Consider the following 15,019-nt stretch of genomic DNA (forward strand, 5'->3'; position numbering starts at 1 on the left):
GATCTGTCTGTACAACGCAGTCATTGTGGTAACGTTCTCCACGTCGACGCCACACTCGCAGTCGTCCTTCAGCATTCCGTAAATGAAAACGGGACTCAGAGGACAGCACACCATGCCACTGCCGCAATCTCCAATGACGATGCCTTTTGGCCCAACGCAGACGTTCATTTCGATGTCGATCAGTGAGTATGGGTCCAACATATGGACGTCGAGCATGTAGCCCTGCTGAGCGGAGACGTCGACGTACGGTGTCATGATCAGCGCTGATCAGTTCCGTCGGCCTTCCATGTACGGTTGCTGCAGTCCTGGTAGCCGGAAGTGTACGATCACGAAGATGCCGACGAACAGTATGGCGATCCTGACGTGATGTAGTTGCACGACGTTGACCCGGACGTGGTCGATGTCTGGTGGTTCTTGTCTGCTGGTATCTGCTCATTAGCCTGAGGACTGTTGAATGATGGCATTGAAAACGTTGTGCAAAGACTCTACTTGACGTACCAACTTGAAGCATGCCCAAGGCACGTTCACGCTGTTTATCTTGGCATTTCTTGTGTCAGTACCCTTTACGTCTGCAGCAACAAGTCATGTGGCTTTTAAAAGTCTGTCTTTTATAGCCCTATTCTGCATGCTTCCCGTGAAACAAAACACGTTTTCCATGATGTGCACGCAGTTTTTTGGCGATTTCGCTCACAACAAATTTAGGAATGTGTTTTGACGAGCTGTTCTTCTTCATGCTTCGTCCAGAACGTTGTAAATTACTCATTCACTTATATATTGTCATATGGCTTGAGCCCGGATAAAAATATACATCCATTTTCATGGTGGTGCATTTTCAATGCTGTTCAGTATATTTGGGCAATCACGAAGGACAATATCAATAAGAAAATCTCAAAAACTATATGCGTTAGAGAAGCGGGGGTGGTAAGATATTGAGACAGTATGACTCATAATTGTCTAACATCCTTGATAGGCAGTACGCCTCGCCGCAATGAAGCATGCATTAGGAAAAGAGTTGGTCTGACAAAATATTGAACAGTTTGCTGTTTTGTAGCTTTAAGCAAGCAGTGTTTGTTGGGCGAACTTATCTCTTGGTCTATGAATTAATACAACTATAATTTACAATGTTCTCACTCTCAAAGATATCTGGTAAAACTATATATCTCTACATTATTAATACAAATATAAATCTCAAATAGTTTTGCATCACGTTTACAAATATTTCATATAATGACTGTAAATATGAACGTTGTTTGCCAGCACTAGAGATCACCACGTCGTTGGTGTTCTTGAATTATTTTCCATTTTCTTTGATTTGTGATGTGATGGTTTGTTTGTTTGTTGTTTAACGCCGCACTCAGCAATATTCCAGCTATATGTCGGCTGTTTGTAAATAATCGAGTCTGAACCAGACAATCCAGTGATTGACATCATGAGCATAGTGTCACGCAAATGGGATCGATGACATGCATCAACCAAGTCAGCGAGCCTGACCACCCGATCCCGAAAGTCGCCTTTTACGACAAGCACAGTATCAGTCGCGTTCAGAGTGCTTTTTGAAATAATTTTGCCAATTGATCAAGGATACCACCACCATTTCTGTTACTAGTATAGTCACGTAAGCTGCTCCTGACTATACTATTAGTTATGGTGTCTTTAGTGGCCGTATACCGTGTATATTAGGTTAGCAGAAAAATATTGGGCGAGGCGTTAGCTTTATATGTTTTTGGTAACCTAATATGACAGCGTATACGGCCACTACAGACACCATAACGAATTTACTATGCAGAAAATGTTACACTATTTGGTACCTTCATCGCACATGTCATGTCAAAGTGAAAACTTGACACTTACAATCGGCATAAATGACAGGGCTAGTACATATTAACGATACAACGCTCTAATGTAAACACAAATCTGTGGTCCGTTTGTCCCCAATGACGGGCTGCTGTATATTATATTGCTATGTGACGTCATAAGCGTCACATTTCTTGCATGTGACGTCATTCTATATATTGTTCTATGACGTTGCTATTTCTAAATCAGTGACCTCCGTTGTAAGTTTTGTTTCTCTATAATTTCTAGTGATAAAGTGAAGAACGTAGTTTCTTTAAAAAATGAATGTCTTTGCACATCGCAATTAATTATAGTAGAATACAAATATGTGAAATATGTGAAGTGGGTGTTGAAAATTCCAAGATGGCTGTCAGAGGCGATAAACGGTCTCACATTATGTCAGTAACAACCATATTGGATTTTTACTGACGGTATACAGGTTTACATGGGGTTAGTAGTTCTGCTCTCTGATAGGTCAATCTCACTTTGAGGCATAATAAATGTTACTATACATTGTTATCATTATAGCCAAATATTTATATGTCCTAAAATCTTTGATAGTCATTGATTGTTAATACACCAGTCAAGGCCTCAGTTAAAGCTTTGAACTTCTTTATGGTAGAGATGTGAATTACATTTCTAAACTTGACGCATCAGTGACAAAAATGATATCCAATGCAATACCCTGCTTTGACTTGTACCAGATGTTCCCGTATTTTTTCAGGTGAACATTTGACTTGCCTTTGCATATGTTTGTGACGGGTGCCACTAGTGGGGCAAAATATGCTCACCTTTTCGAGAACACCTGGTTTCATTACTATTTGATAGTGATTCATAAACATTTGTTCAAGATATGGTCGGAATCGTCCACTCGACTCTGCTTTTCGCAGAGATTTCTATTGGATATGTAAAGGGTTTTGTCGCACTATTAAGATAATGGAAGGTATACAACAGATATCATTTTGAGAAATCGGACATAGATAATAAACGATCAGCAATTTCAATAAACAGCACCCTTTGTATCGTTCTTTGATATAATTCCTTTTGCATGTGTTTATGCAAGTCAAAGTCAAATTTAAAGTTCCATACAAACATTCAAAATATAAGTGGCAATACCGTATGCTTCTCGAGCGTAGAAAAATATCTCAATCGTCACAATGAGAGGGTTGACGTCACACACATATGGAGATGTAAACATAACATGGCTTGCTTCATTTTCTTTAGAGTTACCACTAAATATTTTCGGTTACGAATCTTTTGGTCTCCACTCTTCAGCATAAGAGTCTACTGTTTATATTATGGTCAACATACCTTTAAGACTTATACTGACTACGGCAGTATCATAAGCTAGTAGTAATGTACGAATGATCAAGTCCGCTATACATATCCCACAACGTGTAGCTCATTATTCCTAGGAGATGGGTCATTCGGAAACAGACCCGATCTTGCTCTTAAAGACATTAGGATTGTGATAAGTTAGACATGTTGAAATTTCAAATCTTGAAAAGCTTCACTGCCACAGGAGCAAATCAGGTTAGAGATATATTGTATATCTTATATTATGGTGACATGGAACAAAATACAGTTTCCCGTTGAATGTATTGTAACCTAACTAAATGATATGTATTATATACAGTTATGATTAGTAGTATGCAACAGTGGAGATATGCTTTGTGTAATTTCAAGGCCACATTCATGTATTGTTCGCTCACAATGGTCGAGGCGACGGCAGGATTTACTCAGTTACTGTGTTCTAGTATTATGCACGCCATGATTCTGGGCAGAATATTGTACGAATCAGGGGCTTTTTGTTCTTATCCTCACTTAAATTCCGATATCAGAAAGTCATTAAAATTGTGTAGCATGAAGAATCCTATGTCCTGTACATACATGCAATAAATTGTACAAATGCATGTTGGCACCCATGAACAAGATGGAGTGAATGTCAAAAGACGTTCAATATCATAAACATTTCTCGATTTATATCTAGTTCATATTTTCACATAACTGACAAAGTGTAGTTATTACCTGAAACGTCTTACTTCACACAAGAAATCACGATACCACCTACATTATAAATATTTGAATTTTGACATGACAGTTCCAGTTGAGGCACAGGTGGTCAAGACGCCACAATTGGAAGAAGATAGTTGCGCCCCTTTGCCGGATTTGTCCTCGTTGTGTTTCTTTTCTGTCAGCACGATACCCTTGCTCATTGGCTCCACGAAAGTGGTAAACGAGAGAGATCTACATCATTTCGGGCTCCCTTCTTCATCAAGCAGACACACCGCGATATAACTGATTTGTTCAAAGCTACGCTTAACCGAATTTTGTAACTCGTTTTATTTACCAGCATGCACTTCTTGGTATTACGGAAGCAACTGTGGACAACGCTGTGATGCACGTCACTGCAAGATGGCCTCCAGCTGTGACGTACAAGGACAATGTGTCGGTGGATGTGCAGCTGGATATGAAGGAACAGACTGTATTCAAGGTAATAGTCAACACATCAGATCGCATGACAGGGTACAGGATACGCTTACTATAGTTTATATGTACTGCAATAACAAGGTGGCTTGTAATCCTGATTAAGATTATGATATGACAGTTTAATTTTCTAACATCCACATCTGGGTATTATGGATCCAACAGTGGCAACCGCTGTGATGCTCGTCACAGCAAGTCTGACTGTAGCTGCGACTAATTGTGCATCATTACAGTCAGATGACTGTCTTCAGATTTGCTGACTCAGTATGTTTAGGGAGGGTATGTGCGTGTATGTTATCTAAGCCGAAGTCAAAGAGTTGGCATTTATAGGCATTTCGGAAGCAATGGTGATGTGTCTGCTTCCAGTTTTGTATGCAAATTTCAAGCTGGAAGATAATTTTGATTAAGACTAAACTTATGATTCGACTATTTATATTTCTAGCATGTGGTTATGGAACCAACTGTAACCAACGCTGTGATACCCCTTTACAGAATTAAAGAAGTTGTATTCCATACATTGTATCCAGATTTCATTTTGGGTAATATGACATAGACAATTGTTGATCCGCACATTCAATAAACAGGACCCTTTGTATTGTTCTTTGATATAATTCCTTATGCATGTGGTTATGCAAGTAAAAGTCACACTGGTGAAATGTGTGGTTAAAACATACCGTATCACTGCTGAATTAACCAGTCTAGATTTGATAATTATAACAATAGGTTTAACTACGACTTAATTCGGAACAGTAAAAGAGACAACTGTAGCAAGAACTGAAACTCCCATCACTGCCTCTACATGAGCGACTCCTAATTCAGCAGTGTTTGCCATCGCATGTAATAAATTGAACATCTTATGTTATGGTGACATGAAACAAAACACAGTTTCCCGTTGTATTTAAACCTTCACCAAATGATATGTATTATATTAATGTATGTTTATTAGTATGCAACAGTCTCTCCAACAGGAGATATGCTTTTTGTGTAATTTCAAGGCAGATACCACATTCATGTATTGTTCGCTCACAATGGCCAAGGCGACGTTAGGATTACTCTGTTATTATGTTCTAATATTATGCACGCTATGATTATCAGTGGCTTTTGTATTCTTTATATTCTTTAGCATGAAGAATGCTTTATTCCGTACATTTGATACATGCGATAAAATGTAAAAATGCATGGTAGCGCCAATAAACTAATGGATAATTCAAAGCCTTGTCGTTGTAGCCGGTCATCCGATGAAAACGTGATAGAGTAAATGTCAAAAAACGTTCAGTATCAGTGACCTTCCTGATTCATATCTAATTAATATTTTTACATAATTGACAAAGTGGAGTTATTGCGAGACACATCTTACATCACTTAAGAAATCTCAATACCACCTACATTATAAATATTTGGGTTTTGACATGACAGTTCCAGTTGAGGCACAGGTGGTCAAGTCGTCTGAGACGCCACAATTGGATGTAGGTAGTTGCACCCCTTTGCCAGATTTGTCCTCACTGTGTTTCCAGGTCTGTCAGCACCACACCTGAGGTTATTGGCTCCACGACAGTGGTAAACGTGTGAGACCTACATCACTTCGGGCTTCCTCCCGCATCGTGCAGACACACCGTGATGTAACTGATTTGTTCAAAACTATGCTCAACTGAAGGTTTTCATTCATTTTATTTACCAGGATGCACTTCTGAGTATTACGGAAGCAACTGTGGACAACGCTGTGTTGCACGTCACTGCATGATGGCCTCCAGCTGTGATGGACAAGGACAATGTGTCGGTGGATGTGCGGCTGGATATCAAGGAGCAGACTGTATTCAAGGTAATAGTTAACACATCATATCGCATGACGGATGCGGGATACACTTACTATAGTTTGTATGTACTGCAATAATAAGCTGGCTGGTAATCGTGATTAAGATTATGAGATGACAGTTTAATTTTCTAGCATGCACATCTGGGTATTATGGAACCAACTGTTGGCAACGCTGTGCTGCTCGTCACTGCAAATCAGATTTCAGCTGTGACGTCATACAGGGACAATGTGTCGATGGATGTGCGGCTGGATATAAAGGAACAGACTGTCTTCAAGGTAATAGTCAACACAAAATCGTAAGATGGGTGCGACCGCTTTGGCGGGATACACTTACTATTTCTCGAAGACCTGGTATCATCCCTGCTTGATGTAGTCGGAATCGTACAATGGGCTTTGCATTTAGTAGAGATTTCTTATGTTTATGGAAACGTTTTTGTTGCTGTTATTAACACAACCTACTTATTCAGTTGCTTTTATTTAACTGATTCAGCGACTGTGTTGTTCTATATTGCCTTCACACTTTCACTGTTCCATTTTTTCGCGTATAAACTCAACACCAGGTTTCAAATGTTCCGACCTTGATCACAGATAATTCACATTATGCAAGAAGTCGTGTGCGGGTACTTTTTTTCAGTATTATAATTAGAGAGACAAATAAATATGATGAAACGTAGACGTTTGGTCATTCATGAAAGTAATACATGGACTCTCTTGGTAAGTAACATAATGGCTGTAAATATGCTTGTTCTTTGCCAACAACTGGCATCACATCGTGAGTAAAGGTTCGTGAATTCTTTTCTATTTTCTTTGTGTAAATTGATACAGTGTCACGGAACACCTCAGTTACCAGCATCAACTTTGACTGAAGGACAGATGTACTTCCGGTTGCGTGTACTTGCTGCACTATGTGATGTGGTATATTAAAACAACTCGTACTGATCAACATGATAAATCAGGATCTCCAAGAACGATTTGAAATCTGATTCTGTTGGTATGCGTTTCTTGAGTGGTCTGTGCAATAACAGTTGCTTGGAGAAAACGATTGCGGAAATGTGACGTTACAGTATAGCGGTCTTGAGTTGGTGTTGTTACCCATTGACGTCAACTTCTCGGACGATCAGTTGTTATTCCAGTTGCATTGTAACGCTTCCTCAGACGTTGTATTGTCTTCCCATACGCACCAACTTGTAATGCAACGTCAGCAGTACGCATGCCTGAGTGCAACATTCCGATGGCTGCCACGAACATTATTGGGGATTCTTGACATTTGTTTTAAAGGTAATCGTGTGAAAAAGAATGTGTTTACGGTGTTTTCTCGTGTGTCAATAAACGTCAATGATAACTAGTCACGCTACCATTCACGCATACGACATGTAACTTGTGCGACGCACGTTCGTTTTGCCTGTTTTTAGGAATGTGGCTGTAACGTTTGATAATGCTAAATTAACTGTGCGGGTTTGATACCCGAACACGCTTGTCTGATCTACCGACTAAGTTATTGCAGACAAAATTAAGACATATAGTTCAGTTAACTCATTTTAAATATTGGACATTTCCTTTTTGGTTCAGTATATGAGATAGGTTTTCGAAAGTGTATTTGTCAATGGACGATAATAATACATTAATCGTATATCTAGCAGCATAGGTATAATATACTGAACCAAATTAAAAACTTCACAAACTTCAAATTTTAACATTTTGACCATTTATCATTGTGGGGCCCTTATTGTGTATTTAAACAGTAATGGTCATGTATTGTCTTCAGATAACACCCATTTTTGTGCAGGTGAATCGATCAAAATTATGTGCACAGCACTATAGTGGCAAAAGTGTTTTTTCACTTGGAACTGGTCACGTGGCCATAAAACCGCACGTGTTTTCAGCCATCCTTGTTAGCAGTCATTAACAAAAGAAGAAAAACATAAGAAAACAAAAGTCTTTACGGCCATTTGTCATGACGGCCCTCGGCCAGGTCGACCACGTGTGACGTCACATGCAGAGGATCGTCAGATTGTCTTACGTCACCTCTGTAACCGATTTTTGACGGCTACATCAACCAGAAATGAACTGTTTAGGGGTAGACTAAGTGCGCAAACTGTTCGAAACCGTCTGAGAACTGCTCACCTTCAAGTACGACGGCCATACTGCGGGCCGATTCTGACTCAATTACACAGACGTCAACGTCAATTGTGGGCACAGTGACACTTACGATGGACTCAGAGGAATTGGAATCAAGTCGTCTTCAGTGATGAATCCCGATTTAATCTTCGATTTGCTGATGGTAGGGCGAGGGTTTGGAGGCGCTGTCATGAACGTTACGCCTAGTGTTGTGTACAGGAAGTTGAAAGATTTCGAGGCGACAATGTCATGGTGCGGGGTGCTTTCTGTGGCAATGCACGTTCCAGGCTTCTTGTCATCCGTGGCAACCTCAACGCTGCTGCTTACAGCGACCAGGTACTGGCACCAGAACTTCTGCCTTTTATGGCAGCACATGGACCCGGTTTTATCTTCAAACACGACAATACCAGACCCCACACAGCAATTTTGACAAGGAATTTCCTTCAGAATGCGGGAGTCAACGTCATGGACTGGCCGTCAAGGTCTCCCGACCTCAATCCCATCGAACACGTCTGGGATGCTCTTGGCAGAAGTCTGCGCACTCTCCAGAACCAACCACAGAATTTGCAAGATCTTGGCATCATTTTGCAGCAACAATGGCGTCGACTTCCCAATCATGTGTTCACAAGCATCACGAGGTCCATGCGGAGTTGTCAACGCACATTGTGACCATACACGCTACTGAACTTGTGTGCCATCAGATTCTCGTGCTTGGCACTTATGATTTAAACTGTTGATGTTATTACCGAATACCATAGGTGCTTGTAACAAATTATGGTTACCACCGTTAATTAAAATCCTTCTTTGGACATTAATGATTAAAAATTACCTTCTCTGATACATTTGTCCGTTGTATATCATATATGGGATTACTTTTAAAAATGTGAAGTTTTTAATTTGACTCAGTATATGTTGGTGCTATATATTGGGCGCTAAAATCATCATATGTTTCACAGATCAAAATAAAATGATATTCATCTTCCAAACAGTTCTCTTTACAAAAAAACACATATGCTATCTTCTCTCTTTTCTTTAGTAAACCTTCCTGATTCAATTATTTTGCCATAGGAACTGCATCTAAACTGTGCCATTGCGTTTCTAAATTTATGGTTGGTTGGTTTGTTGTTTTGTGGTCGGATTGCACTCAGCAATATTCCAGCTATATGACGGCGGTCTGTAAATAATCGAGCCTGGACCAGACAATCCAGTGATTGATATCACGAGCATCCATCCACGCAATAGGGATCGATGATATGTTTCAACCAAGTCAGCGAGCCTGACCACCCAATCCCGTTAGTCGCCTCTTACGACAAGCAAAGTCGCCTTTTACGGCAAGCATGGTTTCGAAATTTATGACATGTAAGTCCTTGGATATAGTATTCGATGATGATGTTAAATTTATAAGTAATGAGTAATCATATTATTTTATATTGTTCTATCAGTTGACGCCCCATGCAGACCATTTATAGCCACATTTTCTTCCTTTCTTTATTGTTCCTATTTTTCAATTTTTATTCTCTTCTGGTCTGTACTTAAGTGTCGTCAAAACTGTTTCGTCACCATGTCTTTCTTCTAGTTTGCCAATCCTTGATACACCATCATCTAAGCCGCATGATGTCAACATTTGAATACAAATGTTCCATATCTGACCTGATTGCCTTTAAAGAGTCATTGATACTCATGGTCTCAGTTCTCAATTCCATGACGTTTAATTTCACAGATTTAATTTTGTCGAGCAACTCTCGCTGCATCGTAAACTTTTCAGGAGTGTGACCAACAGGGCCAGGAATAGTTTCAACATCGCCACAGATACCACAGATACATCTTCGGGAGTCGTTGTTTACTTGTTCAAAGTTGTCAGACATCTGCCCGGGAAGCCCATGCAATACGCTATCTGCATGTATATCCTGACGTGGTGGCTTAACATTGCAGAAGACCAGAAGGAACATTCAATAAAAACAACCCTTTGTTTTGTTCTTTGATATAATTCCTTATGCATGTGGTTATGCAAGTCAAAGTCACACTGGTGAAATGTGTGGTTAAAACATACCGTATCACTACTGAATTAACAAGTCTAGATTTGATAATTATAACAATAGGTTAAACTACGACTTAATTCGGAACAGTGAAAGTAATTGTTATTTGACTCAACCAGTTATATAACTGATCATTTATTGCAGCATGTACGCCTGGACTTTATGGAGACAACTGTAGCAAGAACTGTAACTCCCGTCACTGCCTCTACAGGAGCAACTCCTGTCCACCTGACACAGGGGCATGTCCAAGTTGGTCAGGGTGCCAACAAGGGTGGACAGGACCAGACTGTACAAGTGCGTTTTTGACGTGGATGTATCACATAGCCCTGCTCTAAAGTCATGTTTCGCACTCATCGTTTCAGTTAAAAAGTCTAAACATGCATCACTGCAGACACCAATATTTAAATAACAACATGTAGACTGGCAGGCTAACGAATACGAACATTCAAAGTATATGTGGCAATACTTTGTGCTTCACGACCGTAGCAAAATAGCTTTATCGTCACAATGAGAGGGATGACGTCACACAAATCGTTAGATCTAAACATTACAAGGATTGCTTCATTTTCTTTAAAGTTACCACTTTATGTTCTCGGTTACAAATATGTTTGGTCGCCACTTCACAGCACAAGTGTCTTCTGTGTATATTGTGGTCAACATACCTTTAAGACTTGTACTGACTACGGCAGTTTCAGCAGCCAGTAGTAATGTAAGAATGATCATGTCCGTTAAACATAGCCGTCAACATCTAGCTCTATGTTCCAAGGAGTGGGGTCATTGGAAACAGAGGGTGATGTCACATACCCTATCTTGTACTTAAAGACATTAGGATCGTGATAAGTCACCACTGAAATTTTCAAGCTTCAATTGTTTCACTGGTACAGGTGAAAAGCAGGTTAGAGATGTATAGAGGATACTATATGAGTGTTCATGTCATGCTATGTTTTCGACATGAGTGTCTAAATTCCGATATTTCCCGAGAGGTAGCGTCAGCACGTTCGTCCTGTACAACAATGCCGTCCGAATGACGGAGACAATACACTGTTGCCTCGTGATGTGATATGACCCAAGGACACATATGATTTTTAGGAACCCCGCTATGTTTGCCATCGCAGGTAATAAATTGAACATCTTATGTTATGGTGACATGAAACAAAACACAGTTTCCCGTTGTATTTTAACCTTCACCAAATGATATGTATTATATTAATGTATGTTTATTAGTATGCAACAGTCTCTCCAACAGGAAATATGCTTTGTGTAATTTCAAGGCAGATACCACATTCATGTATTGTTCGCTCACAATGGTCGAGGCGACGTTAGGATTACTCTGTTATTATGTTCTAATATTATGCACGCTATGATTTTCAGTGGCTTTTATATTCTTATCCTCACTTAAATTCTGATATCAGAAATTCATTCAAACCATTTAGCATGAAGAATGCTATATTCCGTACATTTGATACATGCAATAAGATGTAAAAAGGCATGATAGCTCTAATAAACAAATGGATAATTCAAATTCATGTAAAGCCTTGTCGTTTTAGCCGGTCATCCGATGAAAACGTGATAGCATCAAAAAAAGCTCAGTATCAGTGACCTTCCTGATTCATATCTAATTAATATTTTTACATAATTGACAAAGTGGAGTTATTGCCTGACACGTCTTACGTCACTTTAGAAATCACGATACCACCTACATTATAAATATTTGGGTTTTGACATGACAGTTCCAGTTGAGGCACAGGTGGTCAAGTCGTCTGAGACGCCACAATTGGATGTAGGTAGTTGCACCCCTTTACCAGATTTGTCCTCACTGTGTTTCCAGGTCTGTCAGCACCACACCTATGGTCATTGGCTCCACGACAGTGGTAAACGTGTGAGACCTACATCACTTCGGGCTTCCTCCCGCATCGTGCAGACACACCGTGATGTAACTGATTTGTTCAAAACTACGCTCAACTGAAGTTTTTCATTCATTTTATTTACCAGCATGCACTTCTGGGTATTACGGGAGCAGCTGTGGACAACGCTGTGATGCACGTCAGTGCAAGGTGGCCTCCAGCTGTGATGGACAAGGACAATGTGTCGGTGGATGTGCGGCTGGATATCAAGGAGCAGACTGCATTCAAGGTAATAGTCAACACATCAGATCGCATGACGGGTGCAGGATACGCTTACTATAGTTTGTATGTACTGCGATAACAAGCTGGCTGGTAATCGTGATTAAGATTATGATATGGTAGTGTAATTTTCTAGAATGCACATCTGGGTATTATGGAACCAACTGTTGGCAACGCTGTGATGCTCGTCACTGCAAGTCAGATTTCAGCTGTGACGTCATACAAGGACAATGTGTTGATGGATGTGCGGCTGGATATAGAGGAACAGACTGTCTTCAAGGTAATAGTCAACACAAGATCGTATGACGGGTGCGACCGCTTTGGCGGGATACACTTACTATTTCTCGAAGACCTGGTATCATCCCTACTTGATGTAGTCGGAATCGTACAATGGGCTTTGCATTTAAGAGAGATTTCGTATGTCTATGGAAACGTTTTTGTTGCTGTTATTAACACAACCTACTTATTCAGTTGCTTTTATTTAACTGATTCAGCGACTGTGTTGTTCTATATTGCCTTCACACTTTCACTGTTCTATTTTTTCGCGTATAAACTCAACACCAGGTTTCAAATGTTCCGACCTTGATCACAGATAATTCACATTATGCAAGAAGTCGTGTGCGGGTACTTTTTTCAGTATTATAATTAGAGAGACAAATAAATATGATGAAACGTAGACGTTCTGTCATTCATGAAAGTAATACATGGACTCTCTTGGTAAGTAGCATGATGGCTGTAAATATGCTTGTTCTTTGCCAACAACTGGCATCACATCGTGAGTAAAGGTTCGTGAATTCTTTTCTATTTTCTTTGTGTAAATTGATACAGTGTCACGGAACACCTCGTGTGTCAATAGACGTTAATGATAACTAGTCACGCTACCATTCACGCATACGACATGTAACTTGTGCGACGCACGTTAGTTTTGCCTGTTTTTAGGAATGTGGCTGTAACGTTTGATAATGCTAAATTAACTGTGCGGGTTTGATACCCGAACACGCTTGTCTGATCTACCGACTAAGTTATTGCAGACAAAATTAAGAAATCTCCAAGAATTAATCCCTGTTTGGACAAAATATTTCTCTTATTCAATAGCATAATTAGATTTTGAAATATGCATCTGAGACATTTGTACTTGAAACTTTTTTATTGACGTTTCACATGAATATTATTAAGATAGGAATATTCAACACTTAGTAAATTTTAAAGTATGTCGTGTTATAGTTCTTGCAAGATGGACAGAGCTTTGGTTTAAACATTTTTCATTCAGTTTAGGATAAGATGTTAAAGTACGCCGATTATAGATGAAGGGCATAGGTTAGCTGATTATTAATTTCAGTCTGTGGTTCTGGGAGTTATGGAGAACGATGCAGCAAGGACTGTCGCAACCGTCACTGTAAGACACCATCTGCAAAATGTAATCACATCACTGGGGTGTGTACTGATGGCTGTGAAAGTGGTTACAAGGGAGAAGACTGTATGCAAAGTATGTGTATTCCCTTGTGATTGATTAACGAATTAACTTGATGCGTGTTGTGTCTAATAAACATGTGTGACAGTTAATTTAAACAGGAAAGTAGATAGGTAGCACACTTGGATTTATCAAAGGATGACAGCATCTGACATAGAATTGCTTCTTGAGCTGGATGCACGGAAGTCCTTGTGACAGCTTTCGTCGAGTTGGGGGGCATATTTCTGTTTCACAACATAGACTCAAATCAAGAAATTAATATTAAGTATCTTCACAAAAAACAACAACATCGCAACATATATATTTCGTTTCATTGTCATTTCTATACAGCCACCCAAAGTCGAAAACAAGTGATTTTAGGGCAACTTTAAAGTATGTGTTTGAAGCAAGAACTATGACTATGTTTATATGTTTTTACAATCTGTTTGTGATTGACATAAAGCTTATGAATATGCAAATCGGTGTATACATGCTGTCAATCAAAATTTAAAATGTAGCCTGAAACACATAAGTTAGATAATAATTAATTTCAGTCTGTGGTTCTGGGAGTTATGGAGAAGAATGCAGCAAGGACTGCCGCAACCGTCACTGTAAGACACCATCTGCAAAATGTAATCACATCACTGGGGTGTGTTCTGATGGCTGTGAAAGTGGTTATACGGGAGAAGACTGTATGCAAAGTATGTGTATTCTCTTGTGATTGATTAACGAGTTAACTTAATGCATTTCATAATTGCCTTCTTTCATATGGGGAAGAAATTCATAAATATCTGAATATTTCTAAAAATGTTGTAACATATGATATCAAGCAATTTACGGATGGTACAAAAACAGTTATTTTCCAAACTGAGTGACAATCCGTATCTTCAGGTTCTTAATCCATACTTTTAATGATCTTTTGATAACTGGATGGTCAACTCTGTGGACTTTAGAAGTCTTTACAAGTCTATACACTCTTCAAACGTAAACTGGGGCGGTCGGGTAGCCTAGTGGTTAAAGCGTTCGCTCGTCACGCCGAAGACCCGGGTTCGATTCTCGACATTGGTACAATGTGTGAAGCTCATTTGTGGTGTCCCCCGCCGAGATATTGCTGGAATATTGCTAAAAGCGGCGTAAAACCATACTCGCTCGTTCATTT

General features: G+C 39.6%; 1 protein-coding gene across 1 annotated transcript in view; it reads left to right on the plus strand.

Moving 5' to 3' along the window:
- LOC124113974 overlaps positions 1–15,019 on the plus strand; it is a 75,375-nt gene that overhangs the window by 43,806 nt on the left and 16,550 nt on the right. The window contains exons 5-12 of the mRNA XM_048400469.1: positions 4,187–4,327; positions 5,999–6,139; positions 6,266–6,409; positions 10,432–10,581; positions 12,280–12,420; positions 12,547–12,690; positions 13,750–13,896; positions 14,415–14,561. Of these exons, the coding sequence (XP_048256426.1) occupies positions 4,187–4,327; positions 5,999–6,139; positions 6,266–6,409; positions 10,432–10,581; positions 12,280–12,420; positions 12,547–12,690; positions 13,750–13,896; positions 14,415–14,561 (1,155 nt within the window). The remainder of the gene's footprint in view (positions 1–4,186; positions 4,328–5,998; positions 6,140–6,265; positions 6,410–10,431; positions 10,582–12,279; positions 12,421–12,546; positions 12,691–13,749; positions 13,897–14,414; positions 14,562–15,019) is intronic.

This window comes from Haliotis rufescens, unplaced genomic scaffold (genome assembly GCF_023055435.1).
Source record: "Haliotis rufescens isolate VD_foot unplaced genomic scaffold, xgHalRufe1.0.p SCAF_2, whole genome shotgun sequence".
NCBI lineage: Eukaryota > Metazoa > Mollusca > Gastropoda > Lepetellida > Haliotidae > Haliotis > Haliotis rufescens.